The following is a 21,291-nucleotide window of genomic DNA, read 5'->3' as shown; positions in this document are numbered from 1 at the left end:
TGCGAGAAAACGTGGGAAATAAATAAAAATCCCAAGTAATTTCTCAGTACGTGCACCTAGCAATGCACCCCTCTTCGCCCCCACCCGCTGCAGGGAAGCACAACCCTTTGGGTAAATGGTGCCCGGGGGAGGGCCTCTGCCCGTTGTCAGGTGCGAGGGAGGGGCTGCCGAGAGTGTGGGGCAGTGGGCCGCGGGGAGAGCGGCCCTGCCTTCAGTCTCCCTCTTGGGCTCTGGGTGCAGCAGGTTCTCGTCGGGCCGGTGCCCCAGAGGGTTGGGGAAGAAGGAAACAAGTGGCCTGTGGGGAAGCAGGCCGCACACACCTGGCGCCCGGTGGAATGAAATCTTGATTAATTATTAAACTGAGTTCCCGCGGGAGGGAGCGGGGCCGCGGCGGCTGGGCGGGAATGGCAGGGTGGGGGCTGGGGGAGGGAGGAAGGGAGGAGGATTGAGGAGTGGGCGCGGGGGGCAGGTTCAGCCTCCAGGGACCCCGGCCGGAAGGAAGCCGACCCTCCTGGCGCGGGGCGGGGCGGTGGGTAATCTCTGAGAAAGAGTGGGTTTGCTGGCGCTCCCGGGGACCCCCGGGTGAGGGTGGGCGGAGAACGCTGCAGGAGGCATCCAGGGGGTGGAGGGAAGGGGCAGCGGGCGGGACGGCCCCCTCCCCTAGGGTCTTGATCCCAGAACAGAAGCCACTTGTTTTCCCAGGACTGGGGGAGGGAGCGGCCGGAGAGAGGAGGGGGCGCGCGGAGGGAGGGGCGCTGCTCGGGCTCCCCCACCCCTACCCGACTCCTCGGAAAGGGAGTGGGCCCCCGCGCGGGGCTCGGGAGGCGGAGGGGGAGGGGGCGCCCAGACAATAGGAGCTTGTGCCTTTAAGGCGGGGAGTCCGGGAGCCGGCGGGGAGGGGACTTCTGGATCCGGGGTAGAGGGCGGCTGCGCTGGCCAGCTAGGAGGGGGCGCGGGCCGGGCGGACTGCGGACAGCGGGAGGGACGGCCGGGACGCGCGGGCACGGAGCAGGACCGCGGGACGGCCGGCCGCCCGGCCGGAGCCCGCGGCGGTGGCGGGGCGGGGGCCCGGGGGAGGCGCGGAGCCCGGCAGGCAGGTGAGCCCGCGCGGAGGAGCGGTGGAGGGGAGCGGCGGCGCTGGGCGCTCGGGTCTCGGGGGGGGGGGGGGGCGTGAAGACTCCGCGCGGCTCCCGAGAGTGAGGATTTTTTGTTGGGGGCACAGAAGCGCGCGATGGGGAGGCTCGATAGTGTTTGGAGGCGAGCCTGGGGCCATTGGGGCTGGACTGAGAAATCGGGGAGGAGATGGGGGGCTCAAGGCTCCCACCCTCACCCCCTTCCTCCACCCGAAGCGAGTGCCAGGCTTGCTGGGACCCGGGGAAAGGCATGTATTGGGGGAGGGACTGGGTGAGGTTTTCGCAGGGGGGCTGTGGGGTGAGCCTCCGAGTTTGGGGTAGACTGTGATTGTGTTTAAGGGAGGAGGGCAGTCTGGGCGGCAGGAGGGAATGCCCTCTGCCTGCAGGAGTTCCCCCCAACTCCCCTAACCCCAGAGCTTGGCGATGAAAAGGGTGGTGTCACTGCCCGCTGCAGGGGGCCAGGGTGGGGAGCAGACTTTATTCTGAACGTGGCCTGACCGAAAACCTAGAGGTGGAATCCCGAGATGGGGACTCTTTCCCCATACCCTCCCCTTACTAGAACACCCCTGTGGGTGGAAAATCCTAGTGGGGGTTGTGTGCTTGGGTGTGGAAGTGGGAGCCTTCTGCGGTCTTCAGGGAGACTGAAGGCCGGGGAAGCCAGGCCAAGGCAATCCTGGACCTCCAGATACAGGCCTTGGGGGAGGCTCCTCTACATCTGGAAAGGCCTGGAATTGAGGCCCACTTCCCAGCATGGTGGGCGGTGCTGGCACTGAAGGGCCCTGCCTGGGCAGCGCCTTCTACCATGAACTTTCTGAAGTCACTTTAAATCCCCTGGAGCCTCCTTCTGCCAAGGAGGGCAGGGGCAGGGACAGACAGAGGTGGCCAGGAAGAGGGTTTGGGCAAAGCAGTGGGCAGAGCTATCCTTGGGGCTGGGCCTTGGCCTGCTTCAGACTCTGGGTCTCAAGCCGGAGGATCAGTGTTGGGAGGGACTTGAGGTCTGGGAGGCACTGGGCCTCCAACTGCCAAGCTGAATGGATGTGGCTCTGGCTGTGGGAGCTGGTGTCTGGAGCAGCACATCTGTGAGAGAGAGCAAGGGACCAGGACTCAGGGACAGAAAAGGTTGGAGGCAGGGGAAGAGGGAGGTGGTCTGTGGTTCAGAGTGACGGATTATTTCTGGACAACGAAGGTTGGGGGACCATGTAGGGAAGTTTTGTGGCTTTGAGCAGTGCCCTCCCTTGTTCCTTGTCATACCGGCCTAGTCTGGGGTGCCAGGAGTGCTAGGAGCCTGGTGAGTTCTCCAAGGTGGGCAGTGGTGCTTGGGGTGGAGTCCCAGGTGGGGTGGTTGCAGTTAGTTGGACAGTTACATAACTCGGAAGCTAACCTCTTGGGGAGTCAGAGTGTTCTGGGGATGGTCATGCATTCTCCTGGACAGTGTCTGCCCCTTCCTCTGTGGGTATGAGCCAGATGCTAGGATGTGCTTCCAGGAGGCTGGGAACATGGCCAGAAACAGGTCCCTTGGGAACAGAGGTCTGGGCCATTTCAAGCGGGGGGAGGAATGGTTAATACAGGGCAGGGGACTGGCAAGTAGGAGGAGGCTGAAGCAAAATGTCACGGTAGGGGTGGTGGGAAATCTGCTCGCTCTGGGCTTTGTCTCCAGCAGCTCTGGGGACTGACAGCCAAGGACGTGGGGACTGATAGAACCAGGTGTCTGACTGGCTGGGGAGATGTGTGTTCTTGCTTGTGGCTCTTCTGTCTTTCCATTTCTTGGACGCTGGCAGAGTTTTGGGTTCAAAATGGTATAGGGTGGGGGAGAAGAACTCATTTATCGGGTGTGTGTTATGTGAAAGATACTGTTGGATTTTTTTCATGACTATTTTCCCATTTTACAGATGAAGAAACTGATACAGGGAGATAGTAACTTGTTCAAGGCTGTGCAGCCAGCATGTAATTACCCTAAGGTTTGAAGCCTGGTCTTGCTCCAAAAATTGTGCTTCTAATGAAGTATTTTGAAGAGCCAGGCTTCCTTTGGTGACTTTTTCCAAATGCCAACCTGACCCAAAGTCTTGGATTTCTGATCTGTCCCTCCAGAGGGTGCTGTTGGTGATGTTAGGAGGGCACGGTGCTCTGTGGGATAAGGGAGAAGGGATGCTGAGAGAAGTTGGCTGAGAGTGATCCAGGGATGTGGGTCTCTAGCATGCAGAGAGGTCCCCAGTCTGCCTTCTATTTAGTGGGTCTCTGGGTGTCTGCTCAAAGTGCCACTTGTCTGCCTTGAGCTGCTGATCCTGTGGGCATTACTCCCCCCCCCCCCAGTGAGGACAAATGTCAAGGCTGCTAGTTCTGAAGGTTTAAATACAAAGAGCCCCAGGGTGCCCTGTGGGCATGGAGGAGTGTGGCCCTGTTAGAGACACAGGCATCTGTGGACGAGAATCCTCTCATCCACACTTTCTCTTGAGCTGCTCTCAGCTAGGAGACACATTGAGGGTATTGTCATAGAGTCCTCCCCACCCCAGTTGAAGGCACTACCCTCCAGGAGATCTGGGGCTGATTTGGTGACCTAGGATCTCTGTAACTTGGGCCAGCTGTATAGAACTGCTATGGACCTTGTTTCCTTCCTTCCTTCCTTCCTTCCTTCCTTCCTTCCTTCCTTCCTTCCTTCCTTCCTTCCCCCTGTCAAATCTGTGTGCAAGGTGGCCACAGGAGCAGTTTCGCAGGGCTTTGGTGAAGATCAGATGGAATTGGGTATGTGAAAGGGACCTCGAAGAGTTTAAAGCACAGAGAAAATATTATCTACCCATCCACTCTAGGAACACTTATTTAGACCCTATTAGATGTTTGCAGATACAGCAGGGAGCGAAATGGGCCCAAATCCCTGCCTTCATGAGGCTGACATTCCAGTGAGGAGAGACAATGAACAAATAAGGAAAATATATAGAATGGCAGTTGCTGATAAGAGCTGTGGAGAAAAATAAAGCATGAAGCTGGGAAGAAAGATAGGGAGCTCCAGGAAAGGGGGTTGCTATTTTAATAGAACGGTCAGGGAAAGACTCACTGATAAGGGAACACTTGAGCTGTGACCTGGAGGAGCTCTTAGTCCAGGCAGCGGGCACCGCAGTCCCAGGCCGCCCCGTGCATGGTGTGTTGGGGACCAGCAAGGAGGCTAATAGAACTGGAGTGTGGTGAGAAAGATGAAGAATCATAGGATTATCACTCTTTATTATTATTACACAGTAGCTGCTCTATGCCAATGCCCTTGAGCTTTCTCTCTGTCTTTTCAACATTTCTCGAGTCCTTACCATGAGCCAGGCTCAGTACTCGGTGCTGGGGGTAAGGTGCTGAGGAAAACAGGACAATCCCTACCCTCACAAAAGTTTATAGTGAGAGGGGTGGGGACACATGAACAAGGGGCAATTTAATTGTGATAAGTACTATGGAGGAAATGTACAGAGGGTAAACAGGGGGCCAAATTTAGTGTGGGTGGGGGAGCTGGGACATCTTCCCTGAGGAAGTTCCATCTAAGCTGTGACCCGAGGGAGAAGTTGAATTTGGCTTGGTGCAGTGTGCATGGTGTGAGTACGATGAGGAACAATGTAGAAAGAGATTCCCTTTTGTATAGAGGTCACCGATTGGCAGCTCACAGGCTGAATTCATTCCATAGACGTGATTTATTTGGCTTGCAGTGTTGAAAAATGTGAGTTACTTGCCAGCATTTAAAACTCAGGAGATGTCATGTTAAAATGTACATTTTTTTCAGCTTCTGTTGAAAATCAGAAGATCAGGCTCCACTGGGATGCCGGTGCCGGCTATGTGCTGGTGTGGTACCTGCCCCGGTGCTCGGGAGTGGACTTTTCAGTTCCTTCCAGACCTCCTTTGCTTATTGACACAGGCACTCGAGCTTGTAACCACCAAGAAATCAGTGCTTTTTAGGGAAGAGGTGAATGTTGAAGTGTACTGCTTTGGAGTCCGGCAGATCTGGGTTAGAATCTTGGTTCCCACACCTCCTGGCTGCTTGATGTAGGGCGAGTTACCCGCCTGCTTCTGTCTCGGTTTCCTCACCTGCTGAATGGGGATCCTGTCGTCCTCCTCCATACTTTTATGTGAGTGGTGTGTCGGAAGCGTTTAGCTTGGCTGTGGAAGTACTTGGTTTATGTAGCTACTGGTGGCGGTAGGCCGTGACGGTGGTGTTAATACCAACTCGTTCCCTTCTCTCAGCAGCATGTCCTGGTTTAGTGGCCTCCTGGTCCCCAAGGTGGATGAACGGAAAACAGCCTGGGGTGAACGCAATGGGCAGAAGCGTCCACGCCGTGGGACTCGGACCAGCGGCTTCTGCACACCGCGCTATATGAGCTGCCTCCGGGATGCGCAGCCCCCCAGCCCCACCCCTGCAGCTCCTCCTCGGTGCCCCTGGCAGGATGAGACTTTCATGCGGAGAGGTGGCCCAGGCAAGGAGCCGGGGCTGCGGGCGGTGGCCCTCGGCTTTGAGGACACTGAGGCGATGGCGGCGGTCGGGGCAGCCGAGGTGGCACCCGACGTGGCAGCCCGGGGTAGGCGGTCTTGCTGGCGCCGTCTGGCCCAGGTGTTCCAGTCCAAGCAGTTCCGCTCGGCCAAGCTGGAGCGCCTGTACCAGCGGTACTTCTTTCAGATGAACCAGAGCAGCCTGACGCTGCTGATGGCCGTGCTGGTGCTGCTGACGGCCGTGCTGCTAGCCTTTCATGCTGCACCTGCCCGCCCTCAGCCTGCCTATGTGGCCCTACTGGCCTGTGCCGCCGCCCTCTTCGTAGCGCTCATGGTGGTGTGTAACCGGCACAGCTTCCGCCAGGACTCCATGTGGGTGGTGAGCTATGTGGTGCTGGGCATCCTGGCAGCCGTGCAGGTTGGGGGTGCCCTGGCAGCCAACCCCCGCAGCCCCTCTGTGGGCCTCTGGTGCCCCGTGTTTTTTGTCTACATCACCTACACGCTCCTACCCATCCGCATGCGGGCGGCTGTCTTCAGTGGCCTGGGCCTCTCCACCCTGCATCTGATCTTGGCCTGGCAGCTCAACCATGGTGATGCCTTCCTCTGGAAGCAGGTGCGTAGTCAGGAAGCAGGCACAGGGTAGTGGCTGGGGGCACCAGGCCGGAAATGAGAAGGGGTCTGGTAATCGAGGGTGGGTGGGGACTGGGTGTAGGGATGTCTGGTTGTGTCCAAGAGGAAGGGCGGATGATGGGAGGCGAGGTTTCAGGGGTCGGCTCCATCTGGGATCTGGAGCAGAGGGCACTGCTGAGGAGAGGGAGGGCCCCAGGACCCAGCTTGTACTCTCACCAAGGGCCACGGTTTACAGCTCTTTGGCCTGAGGCACCTGAAATCGTGTAGCCCATAGACCTGATGTAGGGCTGGAAGTGGGAATGTGATGTTTAGCCCCAGGGCAGGAGTGGGGTTGAGAGAGCAGTGTTGGCGACATCTCTGGACATCTCTGGCCCCAAGTCGATACATGAGACGCAGGCCTTGGTGCCATTCCTGAAAAGCAGCTCCAGGTGGTGACCTGGAGGGAGCAAGCGGGGTTTGGGTGGAGTTAGCAAGAGAGGAGTTGCTTCTCTCCTGGACCAAGGCAGTCTCTAAAAGGACGCGGAGGGTGATAAGTAGGATTCATTTTCTCCTGGGCTGGGAGTGGTTTGAGTGGGGTTGGAAGAGGGGCATCAGGGTCTGATCTCCTCCTACCCTCCTCCCACTGAGCACCAGGGGTCTGGCAGCCCTGCCTCGAGGTTCTCTGCCCATGCCAGCTATTGCATCTGGGTTCTGAGTGGTGCGTGGGGTGGGGCTTGACAGCATGGTATTTGAGTGAGAAATCAAGGCTTGGCTCCGGGCAGACCTGGTTGTCCAATGGGCTGCGTTCTTTTCTGTGAGCTCTTAGACAACTAACCTTACTTCTCTCCCAGCCTTCTTCCCAGTCTGTAAACGTGGGATAAAAATAGTATCTACCTCATGATGTTGCTGTTAGGTCTCCACCCTCTCCCAGAGTGGAGTAGAACCCGACAGGGCAGGGTTCTCACCTGGGGGCAGGGAGGTGTGGGAGTGCTGTAGGGGATGGTACTCAGGGAAGGGCCCTCTCAGAAGTCCCTTTCAGAGAGACAGGAGCATGTGGAGTTGGCCATCTCAGGTCATCCGCTTGACCAGGGAGCAGAGACCAGGACATCTTGCCCAGCTGATCTTCAGGGGCTGCTCTAGATACGGCCCCTAACCAACACACCTCATGATCCCTGTGCTGGTACCCTGATATTGAGGGTGTCTGTCTTGCTCAAGTTTTGAGGGAATTGGCCTCTGCCTTGTCTAGGGTTTGTGGCCTGTAGCCCACCCTAGCCCCACCCACAAAGAGGAAGTTGCCTGGGGCTCCCAGGGTGAGAAGCTGGGTGCTCTGGCATGATGCCCTTCTCCGCCCAGCTTGTGCTCCGGAACAGAACGTACCTTTTTAAAAGTAACTTTATAGCCCATTTGTTTGTGGAGCACGCACCCACAAGGCAGCCAGACCTCTTAAAGGGCCAGGGTCTTTCTGTCCTTGCGGGCCCCCCACTTCTCACCAGGTAGCTATTGTGCTGGGCTTTGGAGTTGGACTACCCTCCTGGGGAAGGAAGAGCTTGGAGGAAGCCAGCTCTCTGGCTGGCCAGGGGTAGGTGGGTGTCTCTTCCCTGCTTTAGCTGGCATGGTGCCCAGAGCCAGGCCCAAGGCTTGATTGGGGAGGTGCAGCCCCATGGAGGGCAGGACTCTGCCAGCCTCCTGCCTCCCCAGGGGCACCCAGCTGCAGCCTTACCCAGTAGGTCTCAGCATGCACGTTCTTGGGGCGAGGGGAGAAAGTCACCCCTGCCCCTGTGCCAGTCCTTAGAGCCAGGGTTGCCCATACCCCTTCTCTGAACTAAGAAGGATTCCCTGTGTTCAGTTGGCCTATGGGTGTCTGGATGGTGTGGGTCTGTGGCCTCCTTTCTAGGCTCCTTGGGCAGCCCCTTTCCAGATCCAGCCCTGCTCATGGGAAGGAGGCTTCGTTCTCCTCTGACCCACTCATTCAGACACATTGAGCAGTTTCACCCAGTGACCCTGGCGCAGCCTGGAATCTCCTCTAGTGCCCTGGCATCCATTTTTTCTCACAGTGGGATAGGGGTCTGTGTACAGATCTATTTCAGTCTCTCGTCCCCCTTCCCCTTCCCTCCACCATGACTCACTTTTTCCTCTTGGGCTCCTGGGGCCAGGAAGGGAAGTTGCCTGGTTTACCCCCCCTTCCCTTCTCCCCGACTGGGGGCTATTCTTAGAAACTCCTGAGGGAGATAATGTGCCCCCCTCTTCACCCCTGCTGCTGGGAGGGGGGCCCTTGTGAGCTGGACCGGGAAGGAAAGCTGGGAGGCCAGTCCTAGAGGGTCAGAGCTAGAAATAGCTGGGGGTTTGCTGAATCTCCCCCTCCATTTTACCTAAGAAAATTGAAGCTGAGGTCCCAGAGATGAACTGACCTTCCCAAGTTTGCAAGACTGGTTCTGGATCTGGGCAGAGCCCAGAATTCCTTTCTTCCAGTTGGTGCTCTTTCCCTCCCTTCTCCCCAAACCAGAGCCCTGCCCCAGCCAACTCGGGTGGAGCCACAAGTGCCAGGTTAACCCCTGAATTTCCAGAAACACTGAGGCCAGCTTTTCTTAGACATGCTCTCCAGTCAGTGCTACTACTGATGCTGATTGAGAGGTGATCATCCTGAGATCAGGGTCCTAGGGCATGGGGGCTGGCTGTGCCAAGTATTGGGGGTGCTGGGCATGGTGGCAATACTTCCTAGTTAGGAAGAGTTTTTCATGATAGTCGAATTGATGACTCCCAAGCCTGGGCTATGGGGCTGGACCTCAAGAGCTTGGGTGAGTGGAGTAAGCAGGAATCTTGGAAATCTGGAATGTACCAGCAGTAGGGTTTGGACAGAGGCTTTGGAGTCTGACTGTCCTGGATTCACGTCCCACACCAGCCACTATTAGCTGTGTGATCTTGGGCAAATTACTTAGTTTCTCTGTGCTTGAGTACCTCACCTTTAAAATGAGATAGTTTCACTCCATAGAGTTGTAGGAAATCCATTAGTTACTGTATAGGAGGCAGCTATAGAAACCAGCCATATTGGAGACAGCCAGCAAATTAGTTCCAGTGATTATAATAATAATTATTATTTTATCAAGTTATGTCGGAGCAGGGAGGAACCTTAGAAATCTTCTTATTGTCCCGCCCCAGGTTCTAGATGAGCAAACAGAGGCTCAGAGAGATGAGATGACTTGTCCTGGGCATTCACAGGAGGATATAGAGCTCGAGTCTCCTGGGTGTTGTCATGTGAGGAGAACCACATGCAGAAGGAGCAGCATTTATCTTTTGTTTGGGCTGATTGTGGGGCAGGAAGTCATAGTGTTCCGGGCCCTGGCCCCATGACCCACCTTGCCCTGGTTGGTGCTTCTGCTCCCAGGAGTTGTGAGAAGCTCTCATTTCTAGCTGTGGAGTGATCCAGGCAGGGGTCCAGAGTCCTGTGGGAGAAGAAGGAAGTGTATTACAGGGGTGGGGAGAGCTTGGGGACAGACAGGGCACAGGATCCGGGCTTCCTTCCCAAAGCAATGCATCCACAGAGAGGATAGCAAGTTGCACCTGTGCGTAGGTGGGGGGTGGTCACCATTCTGCCTCTGCCACCCTCTTGCAGCTTGGTGCCAACATGCTGCTGTTCCTCTGCACCAATGTCATCGGCATCTGCACACACTATCCAGCTGAGGTGTCTCAGCGCCAGGCCTTTCAGGAGACCCGTGGTTACATCCAGGCCCGGCTGCACCTGCAGCATGAGAATCGGCAGCAGGTGGGGCTGTTCTCCCTGTCCAAGGCCTTCCCCCACCTCACCCCCAGATAACCTGTATGCTAGATCTGCTGCCTTGTACCACTCCATGGAATAAGTCTGAATGGTTCCCCCTGATTGTGCACAGCACAAGCCCTGTGACACTGGGGTTCCTGTCCTGTCTGAAGGTGGGAGGGCGTAAATGGGAGCATGAGTGGGGGGTTGCGTGGGGGTGGTCAGAGAGGGCTGGGAGGTATATCTGCTGTAGACTGTAATAGGGGAGGTCCAGAAGGGAAGCTCAGGTCTCCAGGGGGGTCTGGGAGGCCTCTGGGGTTGTGGAGGCACCAGGAGGAATTACAGTATGAGGCTAAGAAGATAGTGGTGCCCTGTTGAAACTACTGGTCTAGGAACGGCTGCTGCTATCAGTGTTGCCCCAGCACGTTGCCATGGAGATGAAAGAAGATATCAACACAAAGAAAGAAGACATGATGTTCCACAAGATCTACATACAGAAGCATGACAATGTCAGGTAGGGTTGGGGGTGGGAGGATCCCAGGAGGGATGGGGGGACCTGGGAGTCTTTGAGGGCCACGTGGCCCTTCCATCTTCTCCCCATTGTCCACAGCATCCTGTTTGCAGACATTGAAGGTTTCACCAGCCTGGCATCCCAGTGCACTGCGCAGGAGCTGGTCATGACCCTGAACGAGCTCTTTGCCCGGTTTGACAAACTGGCTGCGGTGAGGGTGCTGGGGCTGGGGGGGGCAGGGCTGCATGTGGTGAGAACATAGCCTCATTGGAGCGGCCTGGGAGAGTGGGCTAGATGGTGACTCAGTGAGGGTGCTGGGTGGGCAAGAGAGTGGGAGTGACTGTCTCCAACTCTCTCCCCTTTAGGAAAATCATTGCCTGAGGATCAAGATCTTAGGGGACTGTTACTACTGTGTGTCGGGGCTGCCGGAAGCCCGAGCAGACCATGCCCACTGCTGTGTGGAGATGGGGGTGGACATGATCGAGGCCATCTCGTAAGCAGTGTCCCTCCCAGGCTCCCTGGAACTGAGGATGCCCCCACCAGCTCTTACCCTTTGATGTGTCCTTGGGATTTTTTTCTCAGTTTTGGCTGTTTCTCTGTTTTGGAGATCCATCGCCTGGGAGGGGAATGGATCTTTCTTCAGCTTGTGCACTTTAGACTCCAGCCAGCCAGGCAGGGTAGGGGAGCCATGGTGAGGGGATTTGGGCTGGTGAGAATGCTAGTTGAGCAAGCCTAAGGGGAGAGCAGTGACTCCTCCCTTTGTAGCTCAATTCCACAGGATGCTGGTGAACACAGTTCTCAAACATTTGTCCTTGAGACCCACGCAGCCTTTTGCCCATGTCCAGCCAAGGCTGTGTTCTCATGTCTGGCATCTGGGTCTGTCCCTGCCTGCTTGGCTCTGAGGGGAGTGAAGGGCCTGAGTTCTGGGCTGGGGGTGGGGATGTCTGTGCCAGAAGCTGAGCCGGAGCCGCCTCCTCCCAGGCTGGTGCGTGAGGTGACAGGTGTGAACGTGAACATGCGCGTGGGCATCCACAGCGGGCGTGTGCACTGTGGCGTCCTTGGTCTGCGGAAATGGCAATTCGATGTGTGGTCCAATGACGTGACTCTGGCCAACCACATGGAGGCGGGGGGCCGGGCCGGGTGAGTGTCGGGTCCGGGTGGCCAGGGATGGGAGTGAGGTGGGCTAGCCCAGGTCTCACCCTCCTATTCCCTCACAGCCGCATCCATATCACTCGGGCCACACTGCAGTACCTGAATGGGGATTATGAGGTGGAGCCAGGCCGTGGTGGTGAACGTAATGCATACCTCAAGGAGCAGCATATTGAGACCTTCCTCATCCTGGGAGCCAGCCAGAAACGGGTCAGTCCAGGGTGGGGGTGGGGGTGGGGGCAGGCAGGGAGAAGGGCAAATGCAGGGAGCAAACAGACGTCTGGGACCCTCTTTTGATACTGTGCCCGTGCTTCCTGCACAGAAAGAGGAGAAGGCCATGCTGGCCAAGCTGCAGCGTACACGGGCCAACTCCATGGAAGGACTGATGCCACGCTGGGTGCCTGAGCGCGCCTTTTCCCGGACCAAGGACTCCAAGGCTTTCCGCCAGATGGTGAGGGGTCCACAGCACTAGGACCTGAGGCCTCACCTTCCTAACACGCTGTGCCCCTCTTCCCTCTTTGGCCTTCCTTGTTGTGGCTCATACATCTCCGTGTATGACTTCTGGTACTGGGGGCAGGAGGGGTGACTTCATAACAGGGGTCCTAAGCCCCTCCAAAGTACATGGGGGGAACACTCAGCACAGTGTTGGGAATGGGGAAGGGATTGTGGAGGCGAAGATGGTCTGCCCTTCACCCCATTGCACACTTTGTCCCTTTCTCCAGGGCATTGATGATTCCAGCAAAGACAAGTAAGTCAGGTTATTGAGGAGGGAGGAAGGGGAGGGAGAAGGCACTTACACCCTGGGACAGGGCTGTGGGGGAGCCGAGATCCCCCCTCTTTCCTGGACTGTAGGTGTGTCGTGTGGGAGTAGGTGCCACACAGCTACTCCATTCTTTGGGTGCTGCCCATGCCCTTCCTTTCTCATTGCCTCTCACGTGGTAATGCTCATGCCCCTGGTGAAGCCATGTCCCCTGCCCTCAGCCGGGGTGCCCAAGATGCCCTGAACCCTGAGGATGAGGTAGATGAGTTCCTGGGCCGTGCCATCGATGCCCGCAGCATCGATCAACTACGGAAGGACCATGTGCGCCGCTTCCTGCTCACCTTCCAGAGAGAGGATCTTGAAAAGAAGGTTTGCCCCCAAAGGCTAAGGGCAAAGGGGGATGAGGGCCGGGGTAGGAGGGGAGGTTCAGAGGGGGAGGCTGAGCACAACTGAGGGATCAGCAGGTTTTTTGAGGATTGGGGGTGACCACAGGGCACAGTGGGGATTCCTATTAATTGAGCCACTGCTTGCCCCTACTTGAGGCCCCTGGCAGTGGCCTGCCTCCCCCAGGGCAGAGCCCAGCCCCCAGCTCAGCCTCTTCTCCCTCAGTACTCGCGGAAGGTGGACCCCCGCTTCGGAGCCTACGTAGCCTGTGCGCTGTTGGTCTTCTGCTTCATCTGCTTTATCCAACTCCTCGTCTTCCCACAGTGAGAGCCCCGCCCTTGCTCTGTTTCTCTTCCCTCCACCACTTCCCAGAACCTTCTTAAACACCCATGCAAGCTCACAGTCCTGGGAGCCTGTACCCTGCCAATCTGGGGAGTGGGACAAGGATGCCCAGGACTTCCAGAGTAACATTTTCCCTGGCCCTCTTCTGCCCTAGTTCAACTCTGCTGCTTGGGATCTATGCCAGTATCTTCCTGCTGTTACTGATCACTGTGCTGACCTGTGCCGTGTACTCCTGTGGCTCTGTATGTTGGGGGTTCTTCCAGGGCTGGTTGGGGAGGGCAAGCTGGGCCGGGGCGGTGAGGAATCATGCAGGGAGAGGGAAGAGAAGGCCAGGCCTCCCTTACTGGGCCCCATCCCTGGTTGGCCTTACCCCTTGGCTGACACAGTCTCTAACTCTCGGTCCCTTGCCTGTCTGCAGCTCTTCCCCAAGGCCCTGCAACGCCTTTCCCGCAGCATTGTCCGTTCTCGGGCACACAGCACTGCGGTTGGCATCTTTTCAGTCTTGCTTGTGTTCACCTCTGCCATCGCCAACATGGTAAAGGTCAAGTGGGGATTCTTCTACCCCTCCTCTATGCCAAGCACTGCTCTGGGCTTTGGGGCTATAGAAAGGAAGAAGACCCATTTCCTGCCCTCCAAGAGGTTGAGGGGGTGGGGTTAACTCTAGTCCCCCATTCTCCTTGCTCTCCCCATCTCCTGTCATCCTTTAGTGAGAACTTTGACCTCCAGGGTATAAGGCACTGAGGCATGGCCCTTGAGCCCCTCTCCTCCATGCGTACCCTGATATGCCTCCCTCAACTTTTGCAGTTCACCTGTAACCACACCCCCATACGGACTTGTGCAGCCCGGATGCTGAATGTAACACCTGCTGACATCACTGCCTGCCACCTGCAGCAGCTCAATTACTCTCTGGGCCTGGATGCTCCCCTGTGTGAGGGCACCGCACCCACTTGCAGCTTCCCTGAGGTGTCCAAGCCGTGTTCAGGCGGGATGGGGTGGGGGGTTCCTAATCAGTACTAGTTATTGACTCCTCTGTGCCAGACCTGCTGACAGGCAATGGGGACCCAGGATCTCACCAGAGTTCCTACTGGAGGAACATCTAGGGGTCCTGGAGTGGTGTGGGGCTGGCTGTGGAAGGTGAAGGAGGTTTGGGTTTGAGGTTGTGGAGGGGAGCTTAGGTCAGGCAGGGAAGTGCGGTGCTTTCCTGAATGGGTGGGGGAGGGCATGACTTCTGTCTTCGTCCAACACCACCTCTGCCATTGCTCCCCAGTACTTCGTTGGGAACATGCTGCTGAGTCTCTTGGCCAGCTCTGTCTTCCTACACATCAGTAGCATCGGGAAGTTGGCAATGATCTTTGTCCTCGGGCTCATCTATTTGGTGCTGCTTCTGCTGGGCCCCCCAGCCACCATCTTTGACAACTATGACCTGCTGCTTGGTGTCCATGGCTTGTGAGTTTATCCTCAATCCCTTTAATCCCCTGTGAGCTTCCTGACCCTTCTGGGTCACTGTGATTTTTCTGGTCCCCAGGCCTCTTGTGCCCTCGCAATGTCACCACTCACACTCCTCACCTTTAGGGGGAAAAGAGGCAGTAGAGGAGCTCCCAGCATATGACCCCTGACTGTTACCCCAAGGAAACCCCAGTCTTGGGAAGTCCCTGTGTCTTTAGGCTAGACATTTAAATTTTTTTTTGTTTCAACGTTTATTTATTTTTGGGACAGAGAGAGACAGAGCATGAACGGGGGAGGGGCAGAGAGAGAGGGAGACACAGAATCGGAAACAGGCTCCAGGCTCCGAGCCATCATCAGCCCAGAGCCCGACGCGGGGCTCGAACTCCCGGACCTCGAGATCGTGACCTGGCTGAAGTCGGACGCTTAACCGACTGCGCCACCCAGGCGCCCCTAGGCTAGACATTTAAAGAATTCCTTCTCTCATTTGCATGGTGCTTTCATACCCATTCTCTTAGGCCACACAGCTGCTTGGTGGCAGAGCCCTGGCTAGGAACAAAAACTTTCGACTCCTGATTAAGGGCTTTGCCTGGGACACCACACTGGCTTTTCCTCTGCAAACCCCATCGAATAGCTCTGTGTAGTAGGAAAAGCCTCTGGAGTCCACCGGGTTTGAACCCCACTCTGCCTCTTGTTAGCTATGTGACCTTAGACAGGTAAGTTAACTTCTCTGAGCCTCAGTTTCCTCATCTGTAAAATAGCAGTGGCACCTAGATTGTAGATGGCTGTAGAGATTACAGTGATATTTGTTGAAGCCCTACTCCAAGCCAGGTGCCACGCTAGGCCTTTTGTGTGCACTATTTAGATCTTGTCCCTCTTTTACTGATGAGGAAACAGGCCTAGAGTTAAACATCTTGTTCCAGGTCACAGAACTGTTAAGTGGAGGAGCTAGGAGTGGAACCTTCTCATAACCTCTGCTCTTAATGAGTTAATATAAGCACAAGCCCTGGCCCTGTGCCTTATTTTGTGCTATGTGCTCAGTAAATGCAGTTTCTGTCTCCCCTTCCCTGCCCCCACCCAGCAACCCAAGAACTGATGACTTTGTCTCTTGTATCTTCCTGCCAGGGCTTCTTCCAATGAGACTTTCGACGGGCTGGACTGGTAAGTGAGGGCTCTGGGGCAGGAAAGGGCAGGACTGCCACATGTCTCTTGCAGACACTGAGCTTGACTCTGCTTACCCTCAGCCCAGCTGCAGGGAGGGTAGCACTCAAATACATGACCCCCGTGATTCTGCTGGTGTTTGCTCTGGCGCTGTATCTGCATGCCCAGCAGGTGGAATCAACTGCTCGTCTGGACTTCCTCTGGAAACTGCAGGTGACTGAGTGGGCCTCTGGGGCAGGGGGAGGATCCTGGGGACAGAATCTGGGTCAAGCCAGACATGCATCTTGTTAGCTGGCCAAGGCTCAGGCCGCACCAAGCCCACCCTGGCCCCAAGCCTTCTGTGTGCCCATCCCCTATCCCTGCCTCATTCTGTCCCTGCCCCTATCACCCCTTTGCCTCTTCTTCAGGCCTCATCTGTCCATGCCTTTCTTCTTCCCCGTGATTCCCTCTGATGCCCGTCTCCAGGCACTGGCCACTGCACCTATCTCTTGTGAATGTTGGGCAGTGGGTGATGGGTGTGGTGTCCACAGGCAACAGGGGAGAAGGAGGAGATGGAGGAGCTGCAGGCATACAACCGAAGGCTGCTCCATAACATTCTGCCCAAGGACGTGGCTGCCCACTTCCTGGCCCGGGAGCGCCGGAACGATGAGCTCTACTATCAGTCGTGTGAGTGTGTGGCCGTCATGTTTGCCTCCATTGCCAACTTTTCTGAGTTCTATGTGGAGCTGGAGGCAAACAATGAGGGCGTCGAGTGCCTGCGGCTGCTCAACGAAATCATCGCTGACTTTGATGAGGTACTTACCTGGTTGGTTGGTGCTGGCAGAGCGCCTAAGGGAGACTAGCCGGACCAGGGCAGTGGAGAGAACTTTGGATAGGAGGGCCAGCATTGGAGGAGGCGTGGCTGGATTGGGAGGAGGAAGGGAGGTTTGATGGGACCCAGAGATGTTAGGGTAGGGGTAAGGGTAGGTACGGCAGAAACAAGGACAAGGACCCTTGGTGTCCAAGGCAGTGAGGTCAGCCCCAGTGGGGCAGGGTCATCACTGCTGGGGATCAAAGGACATGAGGACCTGCGGAGAGGACAGGATAGGTACCGGGTGGATGTTACTGAATAAGAAGGCAGTAAACTGGACAGAACCTCATGAGCCCAAGTAAGCAAGATGGGCCCCTCAATAGAGAAAATGGAAGCAAATGTGAGGAAGTATCCTGAATATCCAGGTCAGGAATGGGTCATTTACTGTTCTGGAGGAAAGTCACTTCCCTCTGGTACTCAGTTTCCCAAAAAGTGAGGGTTAGAATAATTGACGGCTAATATCCCTTCTATAGTTCTGTGAGCTATGGAAGCTTTGTGAGCGAGCTTTGGAAGTTGGCCTAAAGCTGTATGCTTGAGTCCTGGCCTGGGGTTCTGATGGCTGCCTTGTAAAGGAGGCCTATTTTCCAAGTTCCTCCCTCAGTCCTGCACTAACTGGAAGACGGGACTCACTCACTAAAAGGATGGGAGCTGTTGAAACAGGGAAGGGGGGGATGAGGCCGAGGCATGGCATGAGTGAGCATTGGGCAGGGTGGGTTTGGCCTCTCTGCCTTGACAGCCAGGTCTCCCTGTGCTGTCCAGATCATCAGTGAGGAGCGGTTCCGGCAGCTGGAGAAGATCAAGACGATTGGTAGCACCTACATGGCTGCCTCAGGGCTGAATGCCAGCACGTATGATCAAGCGGGCCGCTCCCATATCACTGCCCTGGCTGACTATGCCATGCGGCTCATGGAACAGATGAAGCACATCAACGAGCACTCCTTCAACAATTTCCAGATGAAGATTGGTGAGATGGCCCGCTTGCCTGGCAGCTTTTTCCCGGGGCTGTTTCTGGGTGAGGCCAAGGAATCAGGCTGGGGATGGCATCACAGATTTCCCATCAGGAATCCTTTGGGATGTCCTTTTCTCTCACCTCCTAGCTCGTCTCATATTAAGAACAGAGATCATTGATTGAGGGCCTACTGTGTGCTAGGCACTGAGACATCGTAATCCTCACATTGTTATCCCCTTTTACAGATAGAGACTGACTCTCAGATTAAATAATTTGGCCAAGGCCAAACAACTAGTAGGTGGCTGAACTAGGATTCAGAACCAGGTTTATTTAAGCTCTAGTACCTGTACCCTCACCTATGGCCAGTCCAATAAGAGGTACTTCCTCTCAGATGTCCTAGGAGCTGATGGGCGGGAGTAATGGTTAACAGACTGGGTTCTGGACTCATAACTGGTTTAAATTCCGGTTGTTCCACCTACTGGCTTGTTTAGCAAGTCGCCCAACTCCTCTACGTTTCACAAGGTTATCTATAAAATGGGATGATACCTACCTTTTAGGGTTGTTGAAGGGATGAAATAATGGAATGCATAAAGCTTACCAGAGTGGTTGGCACTCAGAGCGAGCACTCAGTTGATTAGCTACTGTTAGAGCAATAGCTGTTTTAACTCAGGGGAGCTGCTCAGCTGACATACCCAGATCTTCCATTCTTTACAACCAGGACACTTGTCCCTTTGCCACTTTTCTTCTCTGGGTCCTTCTCAAGGTTCCAGGAAGGGGGATGACTCCCTGGGCTGACTCTGGAACATCCACTAGTCTGTTTCTTGCTGCTGTCCCCATCGCAGGGCTGAACATGGGCCCAGTCGTGGCAGGCGTCATTGGGGCTCGGAAACCACAGTATGACATCTGGGGGAACACAGTGAATGTCTCTAGCCGTATGGACAGCACGGGGGTCCCTGACCGAATCCAGGTGAGGGGGATGTGAGCAGAGGCTGGGAAGGGTATGGGTCCGGAGGGCTTCTGCAGGTCAGCTAGGACAGGGGTAGGGTGGCAGTGTTCAGTGGTTGGGGGTGTGTGGGATGGGGGGCTAGCATGACTAGAAACCCCTGGACCCCTGCAAATGCAGCAGGAAGGATCCCAGGCTAAGTGGGTTCCCCTCCCATCCCCCAGGTGACCACGGACTTGTACCAGGTTCTAGCTGCCAAGGGCTACCAGCTGGAGTGTCGAGGGGTGGTCAAGGTGAAGGGCAAGGGGGAGATGACCACCTACTTCCTCAATGGGGGCCCCCCCAGTTAGCAGGACCCAACTACACATTCAGCTGACAGGACCAAGGTGGGCATTTGAGTGGACTCTGTGCTCGCTGGGTGGAGCTGTGGCAGGGGGCACCGAGCCTCCAGACCCTGCTGACCACAAAAGGGAACCTCCCAGCAGGCTGTGCTTGGACCATGCTCGTCTGCCCTCAGGCTGGTGAACAGGGGGATACCAAGAGGATTATGCAAGTGACTTTTACTTTTCTAATTGGGATAGGGCTGTTCCCTCTCCTCTCTTCCAGCTTTTGGGAGCAGGGGAGGGGGCAGGGCAGCAGCAGAGGCAGCAGGGATTAAAATGGCAGCTTGCCATGCCTACCCTTTCCCTGTCTGTCTGGGTAACAGACTCAGGGCTGGGCCCTTCCTTTCCCTCTTTTTCCTGGGAATATTTTGTACAAAGACTGGGGCAGGCATGAGGAGTGCCTATTCCATGCTTGCCTCTGCTATGCCTGCATCCCCAGCACTGGCCTTGGATACCCCACCCCAGTCGGGTCTTCCTCCTAGGCACAGGGCAGACGAGGGAGATGCTCTGGGGACCCTGCTCTGTCCATATTTCAGGGGAATGTTTCCATTTGCCAAATCCTAGTCCCATGATCTGTCCCCAAAGGGGAACAAAGGGACTTCTGACAGCTCAGATATAGCCCTAGTTCCTGCACAGCTCCAGGAAAAGGGGCATCTAGCCTCCTTTGGTACTGTGAAAACACCCAGCCAGAAAGCAAGCATGTATGTGGGGATGTCAAAAGGTCAGGAGCTGGAAGTTCACCTGTAGATGCCCAAGAGAGCAGGCTGGCCAGGGAGTGGGGTGGTACCAGACTCTTGATCTGAGGGCCCCATTGGGGTCAGGATCAGGTCACTCTGCCCCCATGCACTCTTGCTGTCTGCTGGCAAGGGGGCACAGAGCATCTCTACCCCTTCTGTTGCCAAATAGAAAAGGGTCAGGGCATGGAGGAGGGTGACCCTGATCTCAAACCTGTCCTCCCAAGTCTTGGCACTGTGGAGGGCCTGTATGTCTGTGTAATGTGTGTGCCTGTCAGCCTTTTTGTGTGTGTATCTGTTTCCAGGTCTGTGTGTGTCCTTATGGTTCTCCTCAGCTCTCCACCCTGGGTTGCCTCTCTCCTGTGGGCCTCTGTCTTCGGGGAATAAGGCAGGGTTTCTGATTTCAAGGGATGGAGAGAGACGCCTAGGTTGTACAGGAGTAGCATGGGGTGTGGCAGCAAGAGGAAGGTGGCCCTGGGGAGAGGAGTCCTTTTTGTGCCAAATCCCTAAGTGCCATTTGGGGGCTGTGTGTGCAGCATGACTGTCTCCCTGCCTGGGGCAGGGACCCAAGCGCCTGCTTGAGCCTCAGTGCTCCATGCACTTGAACTGTCTGGGTTTGGCGGGCAGAGCCTCAGGACTTTCCTGGGTTCCCCAGATGGTGGTATACTTTGGGACTGGGGTAGCATGGGATCCCTCTGAGGACCCAGATACTGGTACTAGGGGATGGGGCAAGGGAACCTGAAACTTGGCTTTCCCCAGCCTTCAGTCTCAGTCTAGCATGTTCCTGGCTCCCCAGTCTCCATGAAGCCTTCAAGGGCTGGAAGGAGGGTCAGGAGGTTGGACTCTAGATTCCCTTCCTATCTCTGCCTTCCTTTTACTCCTTTCCCTGCAACCTCCTTGCCACCTAACTTAGTTGGTGCCTTGGTTTCTCTGTCTGTCTGTACCTATTTAAGCCAGAGGCATTAGCCTGAATTTTGCTTGAAGATCATTTTGTGTTAAAGATGATCAGAGAGACAGAGAAGAGGGTTCCAGAGTTTCTAAGTTTGGGGAATGAAAGGGGTGGGTGGCACCCTTGCCCTTCCTCATGCCTTTTCTGACTCGAGCTCCTTGCAGAGGCCTGGTTTCTGGCTTGCACTGCCTGCCTTGGGGGATCTTGATGCATCAGTCAAGTGGGTCATCAGGCACTTCATTAGCTATGGCAGGAGGAGGGGAAAAGACTAGTTGGTCCAGAGAGAAGATCAACTCCCTCTCCCCAGACATATCCCTGGATGGGAAAGGGACTGCTTGGAGCCCTGGGGTGGGGATAGGGGTGTAAGGAGACCAGAGTGGGAAGACCTCAGTCTTGGGTGATTTGTCTTTGCTTCTTGTCAAGTGGGAGGGACCTGTCCAACACCCTGACTCCCCATACCACAGTGCCAGCCATGCCCTTTTCTGGGCTACCATTGCCCCCTTTCTCACCAGTTGGTGGGGGAGTCAGTGGATGGGAAGCCCATGGACTTTGGTTTTATAATGTAACCACTGTGGGGGTGGGGGAGGGTGGTATACCATGTATTTCAGTGAAATATTTAATATATTTAAATATCAATAAAATCAAACTCTTTGTAAAATTCCCAGCTCTCTGAAGATGTTCTGGGCCCTGGGTTGGGTCAGAAGTGGCAGAGCCAGGTATAGGAGGCAGCCTTTCCTCTGTGGCTAGAGGGTTTCCTCTGGTTTTCTCCCTGCCAAGCTGAAGCTACA

General features: G+C 55.8%; 1 protein-coding gene across 7 annotated transcripts; it reads left to right on the top strand.

Moving 5' to 3' along the window:
* Positions 1–997: 997 nt before the first annotated feature.
* Positions 998–21,163, top strand: ADCY6 (adenylate cyclase 6). 7 transcript variants are annotated; one of them, XM_043561758.1, is made up of 22 exons: positions 999–1,097; positions 5,343–6,198; positions 9,805–9,954; positions 10,338–10,459; positions 10,556–10,667; positions 10,822–10,949; positions 11,438–11,596; positions 11,674–11,815; positions 11,928–12,056; positions 12,328–12,353; positions 12,587–12,734; positions 12,975–13,072; positions 13,246–13,333; positions 13,510–13,626; positions 13,896–14,054; positions 14,359–14,537; positions 15,660–15,695; positions 15,779–15,908; positions 16,226–16,489; positions 17,305–17,509; positions 18,337–18,461; positions 18,662–21,163. In XM_043561758.1, the coding sequence occupies exons 2-22, from the start codon at positions 5,347–5,349 to the stop codon at positions 18,785–18,787; spliced, it is 3,495 nt and encodes a 1,164-aa protein (XP_043417693.1). In that variant the 5' UTR covers positions 999–1,097; positions 5,343–5,346; the 3' UTR covers positions 18,788–21,163. The 7 variants fall into 7 exon arrangements, with proteins under 7 accessions (XP_043417699.1, XP_043417693.1, XP_043417698.1 ...); XM_043561760.1 differs by having other exon boundaries at positions 1,010–1,097; positions 5,346–6,198; XM_043561762.1 differs by lacking the exon at positions 999–1,097 and adding an exon at positions 1,419–2,421.
* The last annotated feature ends 128 nt before the right edge of the window (positions 21,164–21,291 follow it).

This window comes from Prionailurus bengalensis, chromosome B4 (assembly GCF_016509475.1).
Source record: "Prionailurus bengalensis isolate Pbe53 chromosome B4, Fcat_Pben_1.1_paternal_pri, whole genome shotgun sequence".
Classification (NCBI taxonomy): Eukaryota; Metazoa; Chordata; class Mammalia; order Carnivora; family Felidae; genus Prionailurus; species Prionailurus bengalensis.
This window is presented reverse-complemented; position numbering and strand designations above follow the sequence as displayed.

Coding starts and splice junctions, on each gene's coding strand:
- ADCY6 (XM_043561758.1), top strand. CDS start 5,347: ATGTCCTGGTTTAGTGGCCTCCTGGTCCCCAAGGTGGATGAACGGAAA. Junction 16,490..17,304: donor TCATCGCTGACTTTGATGAG/GTACTTACCTGG, acceptor TGTGCTGTCCAG/ATCATCAGTGAGGAGCGGTT. Junction 18,462..18,661: donor GGGTCCCTGACCGAATCCAG/GTGAGGGGGATG, acceptor CCCATCCCCCAG/GTGACCACGGACTTGTACCA.